The sequence below is a fragment of the Siniperca chuatsi genome, linkage group LG2, assembly GCF_020085105.1.
Source record: "Siniperca chuatsi isolate FFG_IHB_CAS linkage group LG2, ASM2008510v1, whole genome shotgun sequence".
NCBI classification, from domain to species: Eukaryota; Metazoa; Chordata; class Actinopteri; order Centrarchiformes; family Sinipercidae; genus Siniperca; species Siniperca chuatsi.
In genome coordinates, this window is record NC_058043.1 from 26,495,566 (window position 1) to 26,512,019 (window position 16,454).

The 16,454-nt window shown below is 43.0% G+C and overlaps 3 protein-coding genes across 4 annotated transcripts; 2 read left to right on the plus strand and 1 right to left on the minus strand.

The window, feature by feature from the left end:
• Window positions 1-4,063: 4,063 nt before the first annotated feature.
• Window positions 4,064-7,748, minus strand: snai1a (snail family zinc finger 1a). Its single transcript, XM_044220169.1, has 3 exons — window positions 7,337-7,748; window positions 6,278-6,796; window positions 4,064-5,556 (listed from the first exon to the last, which is right to left on the minus strand). Exons 1-3 carry the CDS (start codon window positions 7,410-7,412, stop codon window positions 5,372-5,374), a joined length of 780 nt encoding a protein of 259 aa, XP_044076104.1. The 5' UTR covers window positions 7,413-7,748; the 3' UTR covers window positions 4,064-5,371.
• Window positions 7,749-9,493: 1,745 nt separating this feature from the next.
• Window positions 9,494-12,166, plus strand: tp53inp2 (tumor protein p53 inducible nuclear protein 2). The gene is made up of 4 exons (XM_044220178.1): window positions 9,494-9,654; window positions 10,501-10,715; window positions 11,212-11,314; window positions 11,503-12,166. Exons 2-4 carry the CDS (start codon window positions 10,607-10,609, stop codon window positions 11,741-11,743), a joined length of 453 nt encoding a protein of 150 aa, XP_044076113.1. The 5' UTR covers window positions 9,494-9,654; window positions 10,501-10,606; the 3' UTR covers window positions 11,744-12,166.
• Window positions 12,167-12,295: 129 nt separating this feature from the next.
• Window positions 12,296-16,446, plus strand: LOC122887181 (glutathione hydrolase 7-like). Of its 2 annotated transcripts, XM_044220147.1 has the most exons (15): window positions 12,297-12,529; window positions 12,775-12,983; window positions 13,058-13,209; window positions 13,304-13,421; window positions 13,502-13,569; window positions 13,656-13,729; window positions 13,822-14,003; window positions 14,134-14,221; window positions 14,308-14,438; window positions 14,548-14,636; window positions 15,112-15,264; window positions 15,366-15,483; window positions 15,574-15,711; window positions 15,829-15,922; window positions 16,033-16,446. In XM_044220147.1, the coding sequence occupies exons 1-15, from the start codon at window positions 12,400-12,402 to the stop codon at window positions 16,182-16,184; spliced, it is 1,896 nt and encodes a 631-aa protein (XP_044076082.1). In that variant the 5' UTR covers window positions 12,297-12,399; the 3' UTR covers window positions 16,185-16,446. The 2 variants fall into 2 exon arrangements, with proteins under 2 accessions (XP_044076092.1, XP_044076082.1); XM_044220157.1 differs by lacking the exons at window positions 13,304-13,421; window positions 13,502-13,569 and having other exon boundaries at window positions 12,296-12,529.
• The last annotated feature ends 8 nt before the right edge of the window (window positions 16,447-16,454 follow it).

The following is a 16,454-nucleotide window of genomic DNA, read 5'->3' on the forward strand; positions in this document are numbered from 1 at the left end:
GCTTTCTGATAAAAATGCGTTTTGAGAAGAGACTAAAAAGAAGATACTGACTCAGACAATCAAATTTCTTCGGGCAAGTTGTTCCAGAGCCTCGGGGCCCTGATGGAAAAAGCTCTGTCCCCCTTAGTTTTCAACCTGGACTCAAGAACAGACAGAAGACCCCTGCCTGAAGATCTCAAACTACGTAATGGTTCATAAGGGATTACAAGGTTTAAAATATAGTCTGGAGCCAGGCCATGAAGAGCCTTAAAAGTAATCAATAAGATCTTAAAATCAATCCTAAAACAAACAGGGAGCCAATGTAAAGAGGCTAAAACAGGTGGTTTTTGTGGTTCTATGTGAAATGTCTCAACAGCTATTGGTTGGATTGCCACGAAATTTGTTACACAGATCCATGTACCCCACAGGATGAATTGTAATCACTTTGATGATCCCTTACTTTTTCACCTAGCACCATCATCAAGTCAAAATTTGAATTTGTAGTACTTTGGTTTAAGCCCAAAAACCTGCAAAATCATTGACATTCCACTCAGCCTTAGATGTACTTGGTGTTTAGGGCAAATTAGCAAATGTTAGTATGGTAACATGCTGAACTAGGATGGTGGACGTGGTCAACATTGTACCTGCTAAACATCAGCATCTTAGCTTTGTCATTGTGAGCATGTTAGCACACTGACATTTTTAACATTTGCTTAAAGCACCACTGTGCCTACTGTAAGTACAGCCTCGCAGAACTGCTAGCATGGTTGTAGACTCTTGTCTTGTATGATTAAGAAGTCGCATTAGAACAATGACCATCTTTATTATTCATTCTGTTAAGTCAGAAGAAAAATCTGTTTTGGTTGCTTTTGTGTTCAGCAGACACGCTCCTCAGTCCGCTGAGATGCCACACAAGAATTTAGGAGTAATGATAGTTAAGAAAGCTGGGTCAGGATACTCTCTGAGAATCTCTTGTTTGCTGTCCCAGGGTAGAAGTCGGGTTTATTTTCTCCCTCCTTCTCCTCTCCAATCCCACCAGCACCGTTGTGAGGCAATACCCAGAAGGACACACAGAGGGAAAACAGAGAGCTCAGGCGCCATTCATCCTTCTACCTCTCCCCTCTTCTCCTCTCGCTCTCTCACTCTGCTTCTCACTGGCATCGAGTCCGCAGCAACACATGTCTCTGATCAAGTCCAGCCTGCGTCATCAGTTAGTAAACTCCAGGCTCCAGGAAAACCAACAGAGAGCACATTCATAGTCGGCGACCCTGTGACTGAGTGTGTGATTCATTACTCTTTAATATGCACCCCCTACCCCCATCCCCTAACCCACCCAACCACTTCTCCAATCCAGCCTTGGGGCAACTCCACAGCCTGATCAAATCCATCATTAAGCATACTTGTGGTGTTACCGCTGTTATTAGCTCTGCATTCTGACATTTACATCACTACTCTGAACATTACTGTGTTAAGAGTGAAACAACACTGCAGAAGATCTTCCAGGGACAACAACTGCCACCAAACAAAGGGAAAGTTATTAACACCAAAATATTAGAGAGTAATGAAGTGCTCTTGAGCAAGGTGACAGACATTAAGAGGTGCTAATCTTGGCGGAGGAGGCCAAGGAAGTAAGACATGAGGTGTGAGGTGCTTGGGAGGTACAGTTGAGGATAGGATGATAGCTTCAATGCTATAAAAACTGCACAGTCTTTCTATTATTAAGCATAAAGCATGAGGATGGCTCTGTTTCCATTCCCCCAGACGGCTGCCTTTTCACATCAATCCCAATGTTGAGGTTATATTTTACACATAGCAATTCCCATGTAACAAGGTAATGTGGTTACACTATATTTACATTGTCCACTGCTAATAATCAGCTTACTATCAAGTGACTGTGTCAGTAAAATGGTTTCTGAATTCAGGTGATCAAGTCACAAGTCTATGCATATTAAGTGTCTATGTTATGGTTCATCTTGAGCAGGTCATTGACAGGCACCAGACTGAACCACAGTCTGCAGTTAAAGTGGGTGTCTGACGGCTTTTCCTGGGAGAGTTCTCGCCAGGTCTTGTGTGTCATGAGTGCAGGATGATTCCTGTTTATGAGATGCTGACAGCTCCTTCCTGTCTCCCAGGCCATGAGCTCTAACTGCTGCTGCACCGAAGGCCACTCTATAGTTCCTGGCCACCCAACTCCACCCCGAAAACTTGGCTAAAAGAGCAGCCATGGGTGGGACAGCTGATGGGGGGATGGGACACGGCGCTGGTAGTGGCAAAGCGCAGCAGCGGCAGCAGCAGAAACAGCACTTGAGCTCTGCAGCTCCTCGACCCAGGCTGCTTTTTTTGGGGTAAAGTAGGCCAATGTAAACTCCCACTTCCTGTCGGCCTTGTCTCAGAGGGGGAGAGATGATCCTTCTGTGAAGAGGGAAAGGGCTGCTGCTCTGTAGGGACCGTTTCCACTCACTACACACACACACACACACACACACACACATAAATAGAAATACAGCCGTAGAGAGTGAGTGGGAGAGAGCAAGCGAGTGAGAGAGCGAGGAATACACAAACACAGTGGGGTTCAGGAATGTTAAACACATGCTTTATGGCATAAATAGCAGCCACTTTTGGTAAATTACAGTGAGTGCTCTGGCACTGTAAAGCACACAGCAGGAAAACGCTCTCAGATTTCAGATCCAGGCCCTCCACTCTCCCCAAGGAACAAGAAGGGGAGCATGTTGTGTTTTCATTTCTCTATAAAAGGCAGAAATAAGTACAGTAACTTCTGATGCAGCAAAGATCTGAAATGTATGAGTTTATACTGACCACATGAGGCTGCGGCAATAGTGACCTCATACGACTAGAAAGACAGAAGAAGGCAAGATGTGCTGAAATGTTGATCTATAAAAAAAATAAAACTAATTAAAAACCTATTCACCCACTCACTTATTCTGGAGACACAGCATCTCATCACAGTAGCCCACAAAAATGAGGTGATGAGAGAGACTACGCGGAAGAAAACCATCAGAAAAAGTCAAACAACAAGCCAACTCGAAAATAAAGTAAAGTTTATATGAGGGACTTGTTTCAATTGTCTTTGCTAGCAGAGCTAACACCCTCACCTCAGGACATACCAGCTGACATCATCAAAATAGTCCTGAGCTAACCTCCAACAGCTGAGATTTTAATAGCCCTTTTATCCAAGAGCATCCTGGGTAAAAGACGTGAAAACATAATGGCCAAAGGAACCACAATCAAGGACTCTCACATTAGTTCCACATTGGACCTGGTTAGTGTTCGTGCACAGATGTTTGTGAATCTGAAGCAATTTTGTTTGAAATACTGAGTGTGTGAGGTGAGTCACTGCTACACGCAGCAGTGGTCATCCTGGCTGGTAGCTGTGAGCACATTTCCCTGACTCAGAAGGAAATAAGGAACTGTACCGTGGAACAGCTTACCTCACTCTGTGCTGGCCCAGCTGGGCCTCAGCCCACGCACACCAACTAACTGACTGACTGACTAGTGGCCTGACTTACTGACTGAGAGCAGAGGAGCCATGGGAACCTAAAGCTCCAGTCTGGGCAAACTCTGACTCACTGTCTAGGCAGAGGAAGAGGAGAATGTTGTACTCTCCCTGAGGAAGAAACAAGTATACACATACTGCAATATAGCTTACTAGAATTCCACCAACAGCTGTAGTTAGTACGTTTGAATTAATGTTAAATCTTGGGCTTGTCTGAAAACAAAAGTTCACTTTCACTCTTATAAGTGTACATACAAACACACATTCACATATGCAGCATTGTTTGCACAGTGAGAAGTAGATGGCAGGTGGAAACTGGAAGCAGGTGCAATCAGTTGTTCCCGTCCATCACAGTGTGTTCACCTGCACATCTGCAATTCAGCTTCACCACAATGGTCTGTTCACTCTCCACGCCTAATATCAAGATGCTGAACAGAAATTTCCCAGTTAATGATGAAACAGACCTTTTATAACCAATGAATCGACTGTACCCATTTCCACATTGTATTAAAGAAGAGATAAAACTATACAAGTGTGGATCTTTTATGCTAATGCAAATGATAGAGCAAGTTTTAATAAACATAAATTACTTTATTGAATGAAAATGTATCAGTTACAACATACAAGAAATAGAAGTGAACACACAAGCATGGTACAAAATTGAAATAACACGTCATCTGCACATTGCACTATAAAACACTGCCATAAAATGTTTAGGAAAATTAAAAATTCATCCTTGTACTGTCCATTTACAGGGTTCTGATCACATATTCACAACCATGTCTCCATGGCGTAAACCTTAAAAATCTTTGGTCCCAGCCTTCTTGCCTTTCAAACTGTTTGGCGATGATTTCTACTAATACTGCAATCAATGGTTATTTTAAATCCACAAATACTAACTGAGGTAAAAGAGGCACATTTTTTGGTTTCAAAAGTAATACAATTTCAAGGCACAAATTCATTTAAGTTACAAAATATGGCTTTGGCTGTTATTATTAACACTGTGGTAACCTTGAATACATGGCTTGTATTGTCATCAACGTTGCAGGGGTGCTGCAAAGTGAAGCTTCTTTGGAACATAACAGACAGAACGGCTTTTCCTATCTCTGTAAATCATCAGATTAAAGAGGAGGTTTGGATGTAGTCAAAATAGAGACTTAAAATGATCCCCACTGGTGAAAAAAAGACTAACTGATGCCATTCTTTTGTGATGACATGCTTCCTCTTTTTTCTTAAGCAAACCAAGGGCAGTGGAAGTCACCTGCTATCAACCAGCGAAGGTCATGGCTGTAGCACCTGTTAGCACCTCGTCTATCTACACCACAGTACCAGGGACAGCTGTGTGTGCATTTGCTTTTGTGTGTGTGTGTGTGTGTGTGTTGTGAGGCACGCTGAGAGATTTATTCCACCCACGCACCCCTACCTCTCAGCAGCTGTGTCTAGGCCATGATCCTGAGCTGGCCGGCACCAGGACAGAGACAGGAAAGAGCACCTCTTACCCCAATGAGTTCACTACATATTTGGTCTTTGGAATGGGCACAATAGCAACAAAGGGGCTGATATCAAATGACTGTCGGCATTGCGCTGGTCAGATTTGGTCCAGCCTCAAGACCTCAATCTAGATTGGAATAAAAAAAAAAAAATCTGCTCCTCAGATGTTTTTTCACAAAGCAGAGAAGCTAAAAGGCTTGAAAAGTCAGATCCAATAATGAGGCTTGATTCCCTCCAGGTCTCTTAAAGCAGGCCATTTCATGCTCTTTGTGGCCTTACAGGTCGTCAACAGGCCAGCTGGGCTTGTGCAGACCCCCTCTCCGTGGCCACTAGCCCTCCACTGCCCTGAGCTCTGAGTGGGTCCCCTCTGTCTCTCTTTGTGGTGTCTCACACCGTGGTGGAGCAGCACCCTGAGGAGCTGTGTTTCTGCAGTAGCGACATGCGGCTGAAGGTGCGAGAGCAGATGCCACACTGGTACTTCTTCACCTCTGCGTGGGTCTGCAGATGAGCCCGCAGGTTGGAGCGGTCGGCGAAGGCCCGGTTGCAGTGGGGGCAGGAGAACGGGCGCTCACCTGGACAGAGAAAGGGAGGAAACACAAGTCATATAACTTAACTGGCGCTCCCTTTAGATGTGGCTATAACAGCAGTCCTCCTTCTGTGACAACAGTCAGGCGTCTCTGTGTTCACAAGAGCCTTCCATTAACACCTCACACACACAAACAAACACACACACACACACATTCTGAAGATAATGAAGAAGCACATGGTAGGCTGGTGGGGTCAGAGCATGACTGAATTAGCATGATTCAATCAGAGCCAAATGAGATTAGCTTGCTAACAAATTGCTGCAGGTACTAAGTGCTCAGTGATAGAAGAGAGCCTTCAGGCATTCTTTAGACCTTTTGTCACTCCTGTCTCCCCAATCTGCTGTCTTCCCCAGCAGCCGTGATAAGATAATTATCCGACGAGTCATTGTTGCTAGGACATTAAACACAATGACTGATCAATGAGCGCAGGGTCTACAGAGGGCTTCCCTATGTGATAATGTCTACTGATCAATTGTTGAGCTCATCAAAGTGATTGTCATGGATGTCCTGTGGCCTCGCTTTGCAGCCCAAGATAACGAAGGAGTGACCTGCTGACTCACAACGACAGCAACTCAAATGTAGATTTACAGTTTTACAGCAATACGTATGCTGATTTCTTCACTCATGACTCAACAACCAAGTGGAAATTTAGCAGATGAGGAAGATGTGTAATGTTGTAGAATATCTTTATATTGGTGGTTCTTACCTGTGTGTGTGCGGATGTGGCCGCGCAGCAGCCATGGCCTGGAGAAAGCCTTTCCACAGGTGGTACACACACAGGGCAGGGTGTGTGAGCGGATGTGCATTTTCAGAGCCCCGAGGCTGGTGTACTCTTTGGGGCAGTGTTTGCAGAGGAAGGCTGGCCTGGCGGCTGTGACAGGGACCTCTCTCTCCTCCTCCTCCTCAGGGGGACTGATATGAGGAATAACGCCGGTGCATTTCATCCGCTGGCGAGGGGCATATGTGTGTACGGGTTCGGGGCTGGGGGGGTCTGAGGTGCGCCCTTCATCCTCCTCTCCACAACTGCTGGCGCTGCTGCTGAGGCTGGATGGGGAGCTGAGGTCCAGGGGGCCCGGGGTGGCAGAGGGCTCTGTTTGGGAGGTGGGCAGGTAGAGGGTGGGCAGGACACTCAAGTCCCACACCAGACCTGTTGTGAAGCAGGTGGCAGTGGAGGTGTTGTCCCCTGATGAGAGCTCAGCAAGAGGATACCTCTCCAGTGAAGTGTCTGAGACCGAAGGGAGAGGATGGTTCAAACATACAGCCAGTGTCAGACAGCACACAAAAAGTTCATTGATATTTGATCGAATTATAGAGCAGTACACAGCAAATTCACCATGTGAAATGTAATGTTTTATAAGCTTACACCAACTACACCTGCACTGTCTGTATTTATATTTCGGTGATAAATTCTTGTTTTTCTCAGAGCATTTACTGCCTTAAGCTGGAGCTATGGGAAGGTTTCATGGGCCGTTTCCTCCCACGTATTCACAAGGGGTTGTTACATGAATGGAGCTCTGTCTGGTTGCAGAAAGGGGGGAAAGTGCATCTAACGGGCCCCGACTTGAACGGGGAGTAGCCGGGTTTGTGGTTGAACCAGGCACAAAAAGCACAAAAGTGTATTTCCAAAAAGCTAAGTTTAACTAAAAGGTCGCAACTAGGATACACTTAAGAAAACAGGTGGTTTTCTATCTAGTTTGCGCACTTATGTAAGGATGCTTTCACAATTCATACAAGAAATTAAAAAAAAAAAATCTTCTCAACTCACCATTCTGACATTCCAGTTCACTGTAGTTTGGCTTTTGTTTAGCGAAGTACTTTTTGACCAAGAAAGATCGAGGCATTGTCCTTGTGAGTGTTAAATAATTGTGCGTAAAAGTATCCTGTGGTCACGACGCACAGTTTCTACAGGAATGACGAAAGGAAATCAAATCGTGGTCCCCGGATCCGCAGGAAACAGAAAAAAAGTCCTCCTATAGTCCACAAGTTAGAGTGGACTTGAGCAGACGAGTGTGTGTGCAGCTTTCATGCAGAATGACTAAATGCTGGCCTCTGTTCTGAAATACTCTGACACAGGCGGTAGGGGTGTGCTCGCCCCGAGGGCCCTCCCCACCTCCCGTATCACTGCTCAAATGCGCAGGATGAAGCCTTCATGCTCACACACTTTACAACAACAAAAACACGAGCCTCGTAGCGTTTACAAACAGGAATCCACTGGTTTTGACCTGCAGACAAGAAAAGGTGAAGGAACAGCAAATTATTGTAATCACTGTATGTAAATGACCGCGTGAGTGTCGTGAATTAGTATAATCACATACTGTGGCACTGTGTGGTCCAATTATGCAGATACGTAGATAGATTTGTGATGAAAAACAATTTGCCAGTTCTGTTGCACACAAACACTACAGTCTCTAGTGGGAATACTGATGTAAGCACGCTGGATCTAATGTGTGCTGAGAAACAACCATCAAACTGTCCACAGGACCGGTCGCCAGTCTATCACAGAGCATAGATAAACACAATCACATTCAAACCTACTCAAACATATGATTCATTTAAAGTTCACCTAATCTGCATGTTTTGGGATCACTCAGTGGTCACTAACTTGTTCTCGTGCAGAAGGGAATGAAGTCTAAACATAAAAACATCATGAATGAGCATAATATTTCTACCAAACTGTAGGACACTACGAATCAATTTTCTTTAAAAGTATTGTGCTCAGACTGGCCGGTGTTGGAAGATGATTAGTGTGTTAATTTGAGGGCGTCACAGTGTCATCTGAGCTGCCACACTGTCTCAGCTGCTTAGAGCTCTTATATCGACGTCAGTAGAGCAACGGCGCCATCTTCTGGAAGAAAGTGAGTAATGATGTACGACCAGTTCATATCAATGAACACTGGGCGGCGCTGTTACAGAGGTTCGCAATCACGTGTGGAATGACAGATTTAAAAACAAAAACAAAAGTGAGCTGTGCATGTTAAATTGACTTATTATCTGTAACACAGGCCTCCTTGTCCCCTAATTTGTCTAACAGCTACAGTAGAAATCAACTGACATTTTTCCTCCCACTGACTGTCCACTCCTCATCTTCATTAAAACACTGAGATGTGGACTGCTGAACTGCAATATTGTGAGGAATAATAAATGATAGTAGTCCAACAAGACATTTTAGGGAAAAAAAAGAAGAAGCATCCTTTGTGCAACTCAGGGCGATGCTCAATTCTACAAATCAGAAATGGATTTAACTAGTCTCCCCATAAAGATCTTGTCATAAAGACAAACCTACACTTTTGGGAGTAGTGCAATACAGGCTGCACAGTGGCTCAGTGATAACCACTATGGCCTCACAAATAGAAAGTGAAGGTCTATAATTTCTTGCCCTGATGCTTTTTGTGGAGTTGAGTGACTAATGAGCTCTACTACTACAGTAAGTGAAGGTAAAGAAGTTGGCCAACGTTGAAAGTGATTAAACACATCAATGTTTCTGTCAAGGATGTTTTTTTTTTTGTGGTAGGCCTACCCTGTAAATACAAGACGCTGCTGAACTACACACTCCACAAACATGTCCAAACGTATAAAGAAACATCAGCTTTCAGCGCAGTTATCCGATGAACAGGGCTGACATCTCGCAAACTACTTCCGTCTTCGCTACGAGTGTTTTGTGTGTTCGCCTTGTAAAACGTAATAACATGTTGTAGTTAACGTTCCTGTGGCTATTCTTCAATATTGGACTTTTGACAGCTGGGCACACGTGCGAAGAATCGACGGATAAGAGTGCACGAAACATGAACTGTGTCCGCAGCGGTCTTGACAGCAGTGAATGTCTGAGCCTTACTGGCTTCAAATCAAACCACGAGCTCAGTCTGCGGCCTCTGATTGGAGGTTTACTCGCGGTGGGCGGAGACACGGGCGGGTCCTCTGCTGTCTGTGATCGGTTGAAGATTTGAAATTCACAACAACAGTGTGGTTCGGGTGTAACAGTTGCACGCTTTCATAGGCTTATCAAACATTTTTAAGGTACCTGTGAAATTCTGCTAATTGACACTCCACAGTGGTCTGCGTCTGAAACTGAGGAACAACAAGCAGGTAAGGTCACTGCAGAGCTACAGCTAATTTATAGAAATTAACTACTGCGTAGGCCCACGTTAGACAATAAATAGGCCACCATTATTGTAGTTGTTGACATTAGTTTTACATTTTGTTCGATTACTATCCCAAAACTGGATTTGAAGTGTACTGCTGGCTGTCATTGATTGTCTCAGTTTAGTTAGGTTGCACCCGGATGAAGGAATAACGACATAGTACTGCAAGAGGACTGTATGATCCAAAAACTTGAAACGGTATATAAAAAGGCATTTAAACTGAATTGAGTCAGTGAGGCAAGTTTGATTCAACAAGGAGATGATGTCTGTTGCTGCAGTAGTGTTTTTAAATCCTATTATTTCTCTCGTTACTTCTGTGACGCGTACCTCACTGCATGACAGTGAGAAAACACAACAGCAACACCATCGCAGTTAGTGTTCACTGTAGGACATAATGCAACGTCAGTTATTGATTAAGTGCAATGGCTCAACATAGAGCATGTCGGTCCATTGAAAGGTGCAGACCAGGCTTTGCAATGATAAGGGCGTTTGATAAAAGGAGCCCCTCCCAATATGTCTAGAGACAGATGGGCCCTAACAATGAAGCTCTGGGGGAGTGGGCATCATTATTCAAACCTGTGCATTAAAAGAAATCTCATTGGACATCCTTGTCAGCTGACCCATATTGCTTGAATTTTGAAAAAATAATAATGAAGGAAGGGTCTCTTGGCGTCGCCCACTCCCAAACAGTCAATAGAGGGATTACAGTTAGCATTACTGATGGCAGTAATGATGCTGTGTGAACATGTATATGACTCGATGAGCCAGCATTTTTCTTGTCTTTTTGCAGATAAAGACTCTCACACAACACCTGAGCATCCCGCTGAACAAAGAAGGGAAGGAAGAAACAGCAACATAGACAAACACCTCCCAGAGGATACAAAGAGAAGCCAGTGATGTTCAAAACGATCACCCGCCTGCTTATCGGGGGAGAGGAGGCGACCCCTGAAGATGTCAAGTCTGGAGAAGCCGTGGAAGAAGGGTGGCTTGTTGTCAGTCATCAAGGTCAGTCATGGAGCATGTTATTCTTATATTAAGAATATCTGTAATATAACGATATATATGCAAATATACAGTGTTACAAAAACAGGCATATTTTGTTGATCATTCTGATGATCATTCATTTTCATCATGTGACACTGACTTTTTCTTGACAAAGTAGGGCACTGGCAGTATGGTTGAAATTATTCATAAATCATAATCTGGCATTTTATGCAAAGTCATGCTAAGTAATCACATGTACACTGAACTGCACAGTGATGTCATAATAGACTCATGAACAAACACAACACAAAGAATGACATCTTGAAAAGGTAATGCTTAACATTCTGTATACCTTGTATGTAACTCTGTTAGATTCTTTTCAATATATTACCTGTTATTCGTTTAGCTGGAGAACTGTGCACCTTAATATCTTAATAGTATTTGGTTTTTTTGTCAACAGAAGTGTATATTGAATAATTGCCCAATTATATGACACAACTCCATTTTGTCTCTATAGAGGTGGGTTCAGCAGAGAACCAGGGTGCAGAGCTGACTGACACCCAACCATCAAACTCTGCTATTCATGTAGACACAGTTGCAAACATGGAAAGTGACATCAGGTGAGGGAGCAGGAGGAATCCTTTCTGGCCACATGTAGAATTTCAACATCAAGAAATCATTACCGTATTAAATTTGAAATTGACGCACAACTTTATTCCAATTCCATTTAACTTCACATGTACCTATATTGATGAATACCAACTCTCAAGGTTGTTAGATTCACATACTTGCTCGTGTTTCTCTCCAGTGTGTTAGATCCAGAGCCCACAGTTCAAAGCAGAGGCGGTCGAGCCACCACAGGGTCTGTTTCTCAGCCTAAAGCTGTGGTAGAAGTGACACAGTTAACCTGCACCCACAAGGCTAAGGCCTGGGACGACCGACACCACATGTCTCGTAACGCCATTGAACGGCAGAACCGTGTTCGCCAAGGAGTCCAACATCATTCCTTCCACCTCCAACAGCCAGGACATCGCAACCTCAGCCACTGAGGCTCTGGTTGCACAACTGCAAATGTTAACCAGGAAACACTCTTACAACACGCATCACACTTATTAAACACATACTGCAATACACACATTTTCGGTTTGTGCAGATTTAAGCTATACGGCTGATCTTGACGTAACCCATTATAACACTTGACAGCTGTTACCAGGTAATAGGCAGCTACATTATAACTCGTACTGTATATGAATTTGGTATGAAGAAGTTCACCTCATGAAATGAGATAAACCATGTTTTCTTGTTTGTGTGTGCATGTGAATTTATACACGTGGATGAAAAAAGTGCAGCCTATGCAAAATATATCCTCTTAACATTTTGGACAAAATGATGTGATTTGTGTATCGACATGCATTTACGTCTGTGTACTTGGTTTAAAACCTTTTATGGCAATAAAAATTATGATTTTGCAACTTTGTTTTTTGCAACGTGTTTTATTTATTAGTCAAATTCTAATGTCCAAATGACATTGAACTGCTCAGTTTGACAGAGTCAAATGTTGAGATCTCATTGGTCGGGAGGTGATTGCACCTGCTGTGTTCGATTACATGTTAAGCTGAGGGAAGGGTGCAGTTTATGGATTTTCACAACAAGGAGGCCTACTGTGTTCTTGAATTAACTTAGTCTTAGAGTGAATACAGTGAGGATGGAGGTTTCTCCTGAAACAAAACTTAACCAGCAGTTAACATTCAGTTACAAAAGCTTTGCTGGTTCATTTCAATTGACTGATGGCTCATCACCAAGTGATTTCACCTGTGACTTGAATAAAAAACATGGTGAGAGGATTTACAATCCCAGCTCTCAGCGAACAAGATGCTGCTGTATTTCTCTCCTGATTGACACCTGCTGTGATTTACTAATTCGCAACACTGTGGGTGTAAATCATCTGATTAGATGTCAAGGGAGAAAACAGGCAGGATGTTGAGGACCTGAGCTGAAAACCATTAAATGGCTTGCAAACCAAAAACATTTCCGCTGTGGTAAAGGTTTAAATTGTGTTTCCCTGCTGCTGCTGCCGCAGATCTCAGCCATCTCCCAAAGGAGATCCATCTGAAACAGCTGGCCTCTGGTAGCCCAAATGTGTTTGACCCAAGCCTGTCCAACCTCAAAGAGACCAACAAGGACTTCTCCAATCAGGGCAAACTCATACCTGTCTATGCTGTATCTATCACCTTTGCCATTGGAGTGACCATTGCTCTGATCCTGCATATTCATCTGGGGGAAAGTCTGGTATGTGATGCCATATAACATATGCAAGTATTACCACAACTGCATTATTTAACCTCATTACAGTTACTTCTCAGGTGTTTGTAAAAGGCCTGTTGGTGTCGGATCACGAGCGCTGCACTGCACTCGGCCAGAGAGTCCTTCATGATCGTGGATCCAGCGTGGACGCAGCCATCACTGCCGCCCTGTGTCTGGGTGTTGTGCATCCACATGTGTCAGGTGTTGGTGGGTATGTGACTGACTTATTGTTGATATGCTTAGCGTAAAATATACATAGATGTGTCTGATCACAAATTCATCCTTTGCTCATTCTTTTCCTGTAGAGGTGGGGTGATGCTGGTTCATGATATCAATAAAAATGAAACCAGGGTGATAAATTTTCAGGGAACTGCACCTAAAACACTCAAAGAGGAGATGCTGCAAAATGTTTCAGAACTAAAGGTAATATAAAGGTGGGGAGGGGGCTACCATGAATCATTTTTGATTTTATTATTTAGCATGCATAATCTTTATCCATTCAGGCAGGTCTGCACGTGGGCGTGCCAGGTATGCTAAGAGGGTTACACCACGCTCACAGCCTGTATGGGAGGTAAAAGTTCAGATAAGGTGAAATGTATCTGGTGTTTAGTCTTTCTATCTCCTTTTTAACACCTCCTTACCACAAAATCTCTGCAGTCGATCATGGGAGGATGTGGTCACTCGAGCCGCTGCTGTTGCCAAAGAAGGTTTCAATGTGTCTTTTACTCTTTGTGAGTCAAACCATCCCTCTGTACATTTTCTCACTCAACCACATATAACGTGACAATGTTGCCTGATGTGACTCATTTGTGTATTTCTACAGCTGAGGCCATATCAAGGGTAAAGGGTGAGTGGCTATCGCAACGTTTCAGAGACACGTTCTTCCCAGATGGCAAAGCTCTACGTCCTGGTTCATTTCTGAGGATGCCCAGTCTGGCTGGAGTCCTAGAGGCTGATCTGTCAAACTTCTATGATGGGAACTTCTCACAAGAGATAGAGGATGAGGTGAACGACATCCACACATTAAATGGGTTTGGGGCGAAATTATTTGAAATTTGCTTTTAGTCTGGATTTAGCAACTACAAACATTCAAATGTCAGTGATGTAACAGCCTTTTCTGTGTTTTCTTACAAAGGTGCGAGCTAATGGAGGGGTCCTGAGCACAGGCGACATCAGTAACTACAGTGTACAAGTGGAGCAACCAGTGGAAGGCCTGTACAATGGTAAAAACTTTGTTCAACAACAGACTGAATAAATGCTAATGTATTCTTGATACCTTCATCTCTGTTGTGTTACTCTTGTCTTTTAGAATTTATTATTCAAGTTCCTCCTCCCCCATCGGTTGGTGCAGCACTGATATCAGCGCTCAACCTTTTGGCGGGCGTCCATCTCAATGAGAACAATAACACAGAAAATCAAACAAACCACTGGATTGCTGAGGTAGGCTGCTGGATTGCAAAGCTTAAATATCACTTGACTTTTTTAATATTATGGCCTGGCAGAAACGGTAGTTCTCCTACATAAAATTGATTTATTTCTCCCTGTTAAGGCTCTGAAAGCAACTTTGGCTACGGCCAGTGGTTTGGGTGACCCTAAATATAACTCTTCAGTGACTGAGCTGCTCTCTGACATGCTGAGGTAAATCACATTGAAGAATCCCAATTGTGATTCGGGCTGTAATTAAAGGTTATTTTAATTATTGATTTAATCGAACTATCTCCAGATGTCTTGTTTTATCCGACCAACGGTCTGAAACCCAGCCATTTACTTTACTATTATATATGACAAAGACGAGCATCAAATCCTCACATTGGAGCAGCCTGAACCAGAGAATATTTGGCTTTTTTTTTTTTTCTTGATTAATGACTGAAATGATTACTTGATTATCAAATTAGTTTTCTGTCGATCAACTACTCAATTAATCAACTAAGTGTTTTAGCTCTAATTCATAACTGATAAGTCATATTTTCATATTTAGTTGTCTTACTACTTTTGTGTCATAACTGACTGCCAACTCTACTGCACAACACCTAACTAATGTTAAGTACGTAGTAGTACGTCAAGCATTTCAGTGAACTTCCTGTTAATTTTCTCTCTGCTCTTGCTAAAACAGTAAGAGTCAAGCTGAAGTGCTTCGCCAGAGGATCAATCACTCCCAAACATCTCCACCTGAGTCCCACTCTACTGTCCACTCTTTACAGACAGACCTGATGACTGGACAAGTAGTAGTCATGGGACCAGATGACCTCATTGTGTCAGTTGCAAGGTGATGCAACAAAAGATCTCACCAGGAGATATGTGTGGTATGTGCTGCAGGGCACACTGACATTCTTTTATCTTTATCTCTTGTCTTTTATGATCTCTCAGTTCCTTGAGCAGGCCATTCGGGAGCAGAATCATAACTCGGTCCGGGGTTATTCTCAACAGCCTCATCCTTGACTTCTCCTGGCCGAACAAAGCCAGAGGGCAACTCTTAACCAACGAGGTGCATTGCCATTAGAAATCTCGCTCAATTAAAATAGTCAGTTACAAAGTATTGTTTTTTAAATATCGCTGCTTGCCATTTGTGCTATAGAGAAACCGAGTCCAGCCAGGAAAGAGGCCCTTATCACCTCTCATGCCCACAATAGTGGTGCCAGCGTGGCATAAATGTGGGATCTACATGGCACTAAGCAGTTCAGGTGGACAACAGAGTTTGAGTGTGATCACCCAGGTTTGATCATTTTACATTATAAAGTTTTGGATTCTGATTCAATGGAAGATGTTAGGATTTGGAATGCAAAAACATTTACAATTTTTAGATTTTTTTTTTTTGTATGCTTTACTGTAGGTGTTGATCAGTGCTTCCCATAAAGAGAAAAATGACAGCCTCCCGCTAATGGGACTCCATCCCCATCTTCAGCCCAGCAGACCTCCTGTTGGCCGTAAGACACAGTATTCAGTAGTTGACCTTTTGCATTTATTGCGATTACATTAGTCATTTTTTTTTTTTTCATATTAGTAATTTCCTGCTTTCCAAATTCTCCCTCATCAGCTGAGTTTCCAGAAGAGGGTGTGCAGATTTTGAATGAAAATGGCCACGTAGTTCAAAGACTGAAGACAAACTCTGCTGTCCACGGAATCCTGAGGAACAAAGATATCGTCACGGCCATAACAGTACCACAATTATCTGATAGTTTATCATAGTTTTATTGTTCTCATTTTTTTTGTTTTACTTTTTTCATAAATATCTTCCAAAGGCATATTATAAAATGGTATAAGCTGCTGTTGCACTGTATGATGTGAGTTTATGGTTGTTGTTCTCCAGTGTTTGATTCTCTCATGTTGTTGTGATCACCAGCCAACAAAGGACAACAAGTACTTTATATTAAAGAAGGCAAAATTGTTTATTCATATAAATTGTCTTAAAACCGATTAAAGGAATATCCTCATCATACTTGAGCTCCAATCTGATAT

Coding starts and splice junctions, on each gene's coding strand:
- snai1a (XM_044220169.1), bottom strand. CDS start 7,412: ATGCCTCGATCTTTCTTGGTCAAAAAGTACTTCGCTAAACAAAAGCCA. Junction 6,797..7,336: donor TGAACTGGAATGTCAGAATG/GTGAGTTGAGAA, acceptor CTTCGGTCTCAG/ACACTTCACTGGAGAGGTAT. Junction 5,557..6,277: donor CCACATCCGCACACACACAG/GTAAGAACCACC, acceptor TTCTCTGTCCAG/GTGAGCGCCCGTTCTCCTGC.
- tp53inp2 (XM_044220178.1), top strand. CDS start 10,607: ATGTTCAAAACGATCACCCGCCTGCTTATCGGGGGAGAGGAGGCGACC. Junction 10,716..11,211: donor GCTTGTTGTCAGTCATCAAG/GTCAGTCATGGA, acceptor TTGTCTCTATAG/AGGTGGGTTCAGCAGAGAAC. Junction 11,315..11,502: donor AACATGGAAAGTGACATCAG/GTGAGGGAGCAG, acceptor GTTTCTCTCCAG/TGTGTTAGATCCAGAGCCCA.
- LOC122887181 (XM_044220147.1), top strand. CDS start 12,400: ATGGAGGTTTCTCCTGAAACAAAACTTAACCAGCAGTTAACATTCAGT. Junction 12,530..12,774: donor TGACTTGAATAAAAAACATG/GTGAGAGGATTT, acceptor CTGCTGCCGCAG/ATCTCAGCCATCTCCCAAAG. Junction 14,222..14,307: donor AGTGGAAGGCCTGTACAATG/GTAAAAACTTTG, acceptor CTTGTCTTTTAG/AATTTATTATTCAAGTTCCT.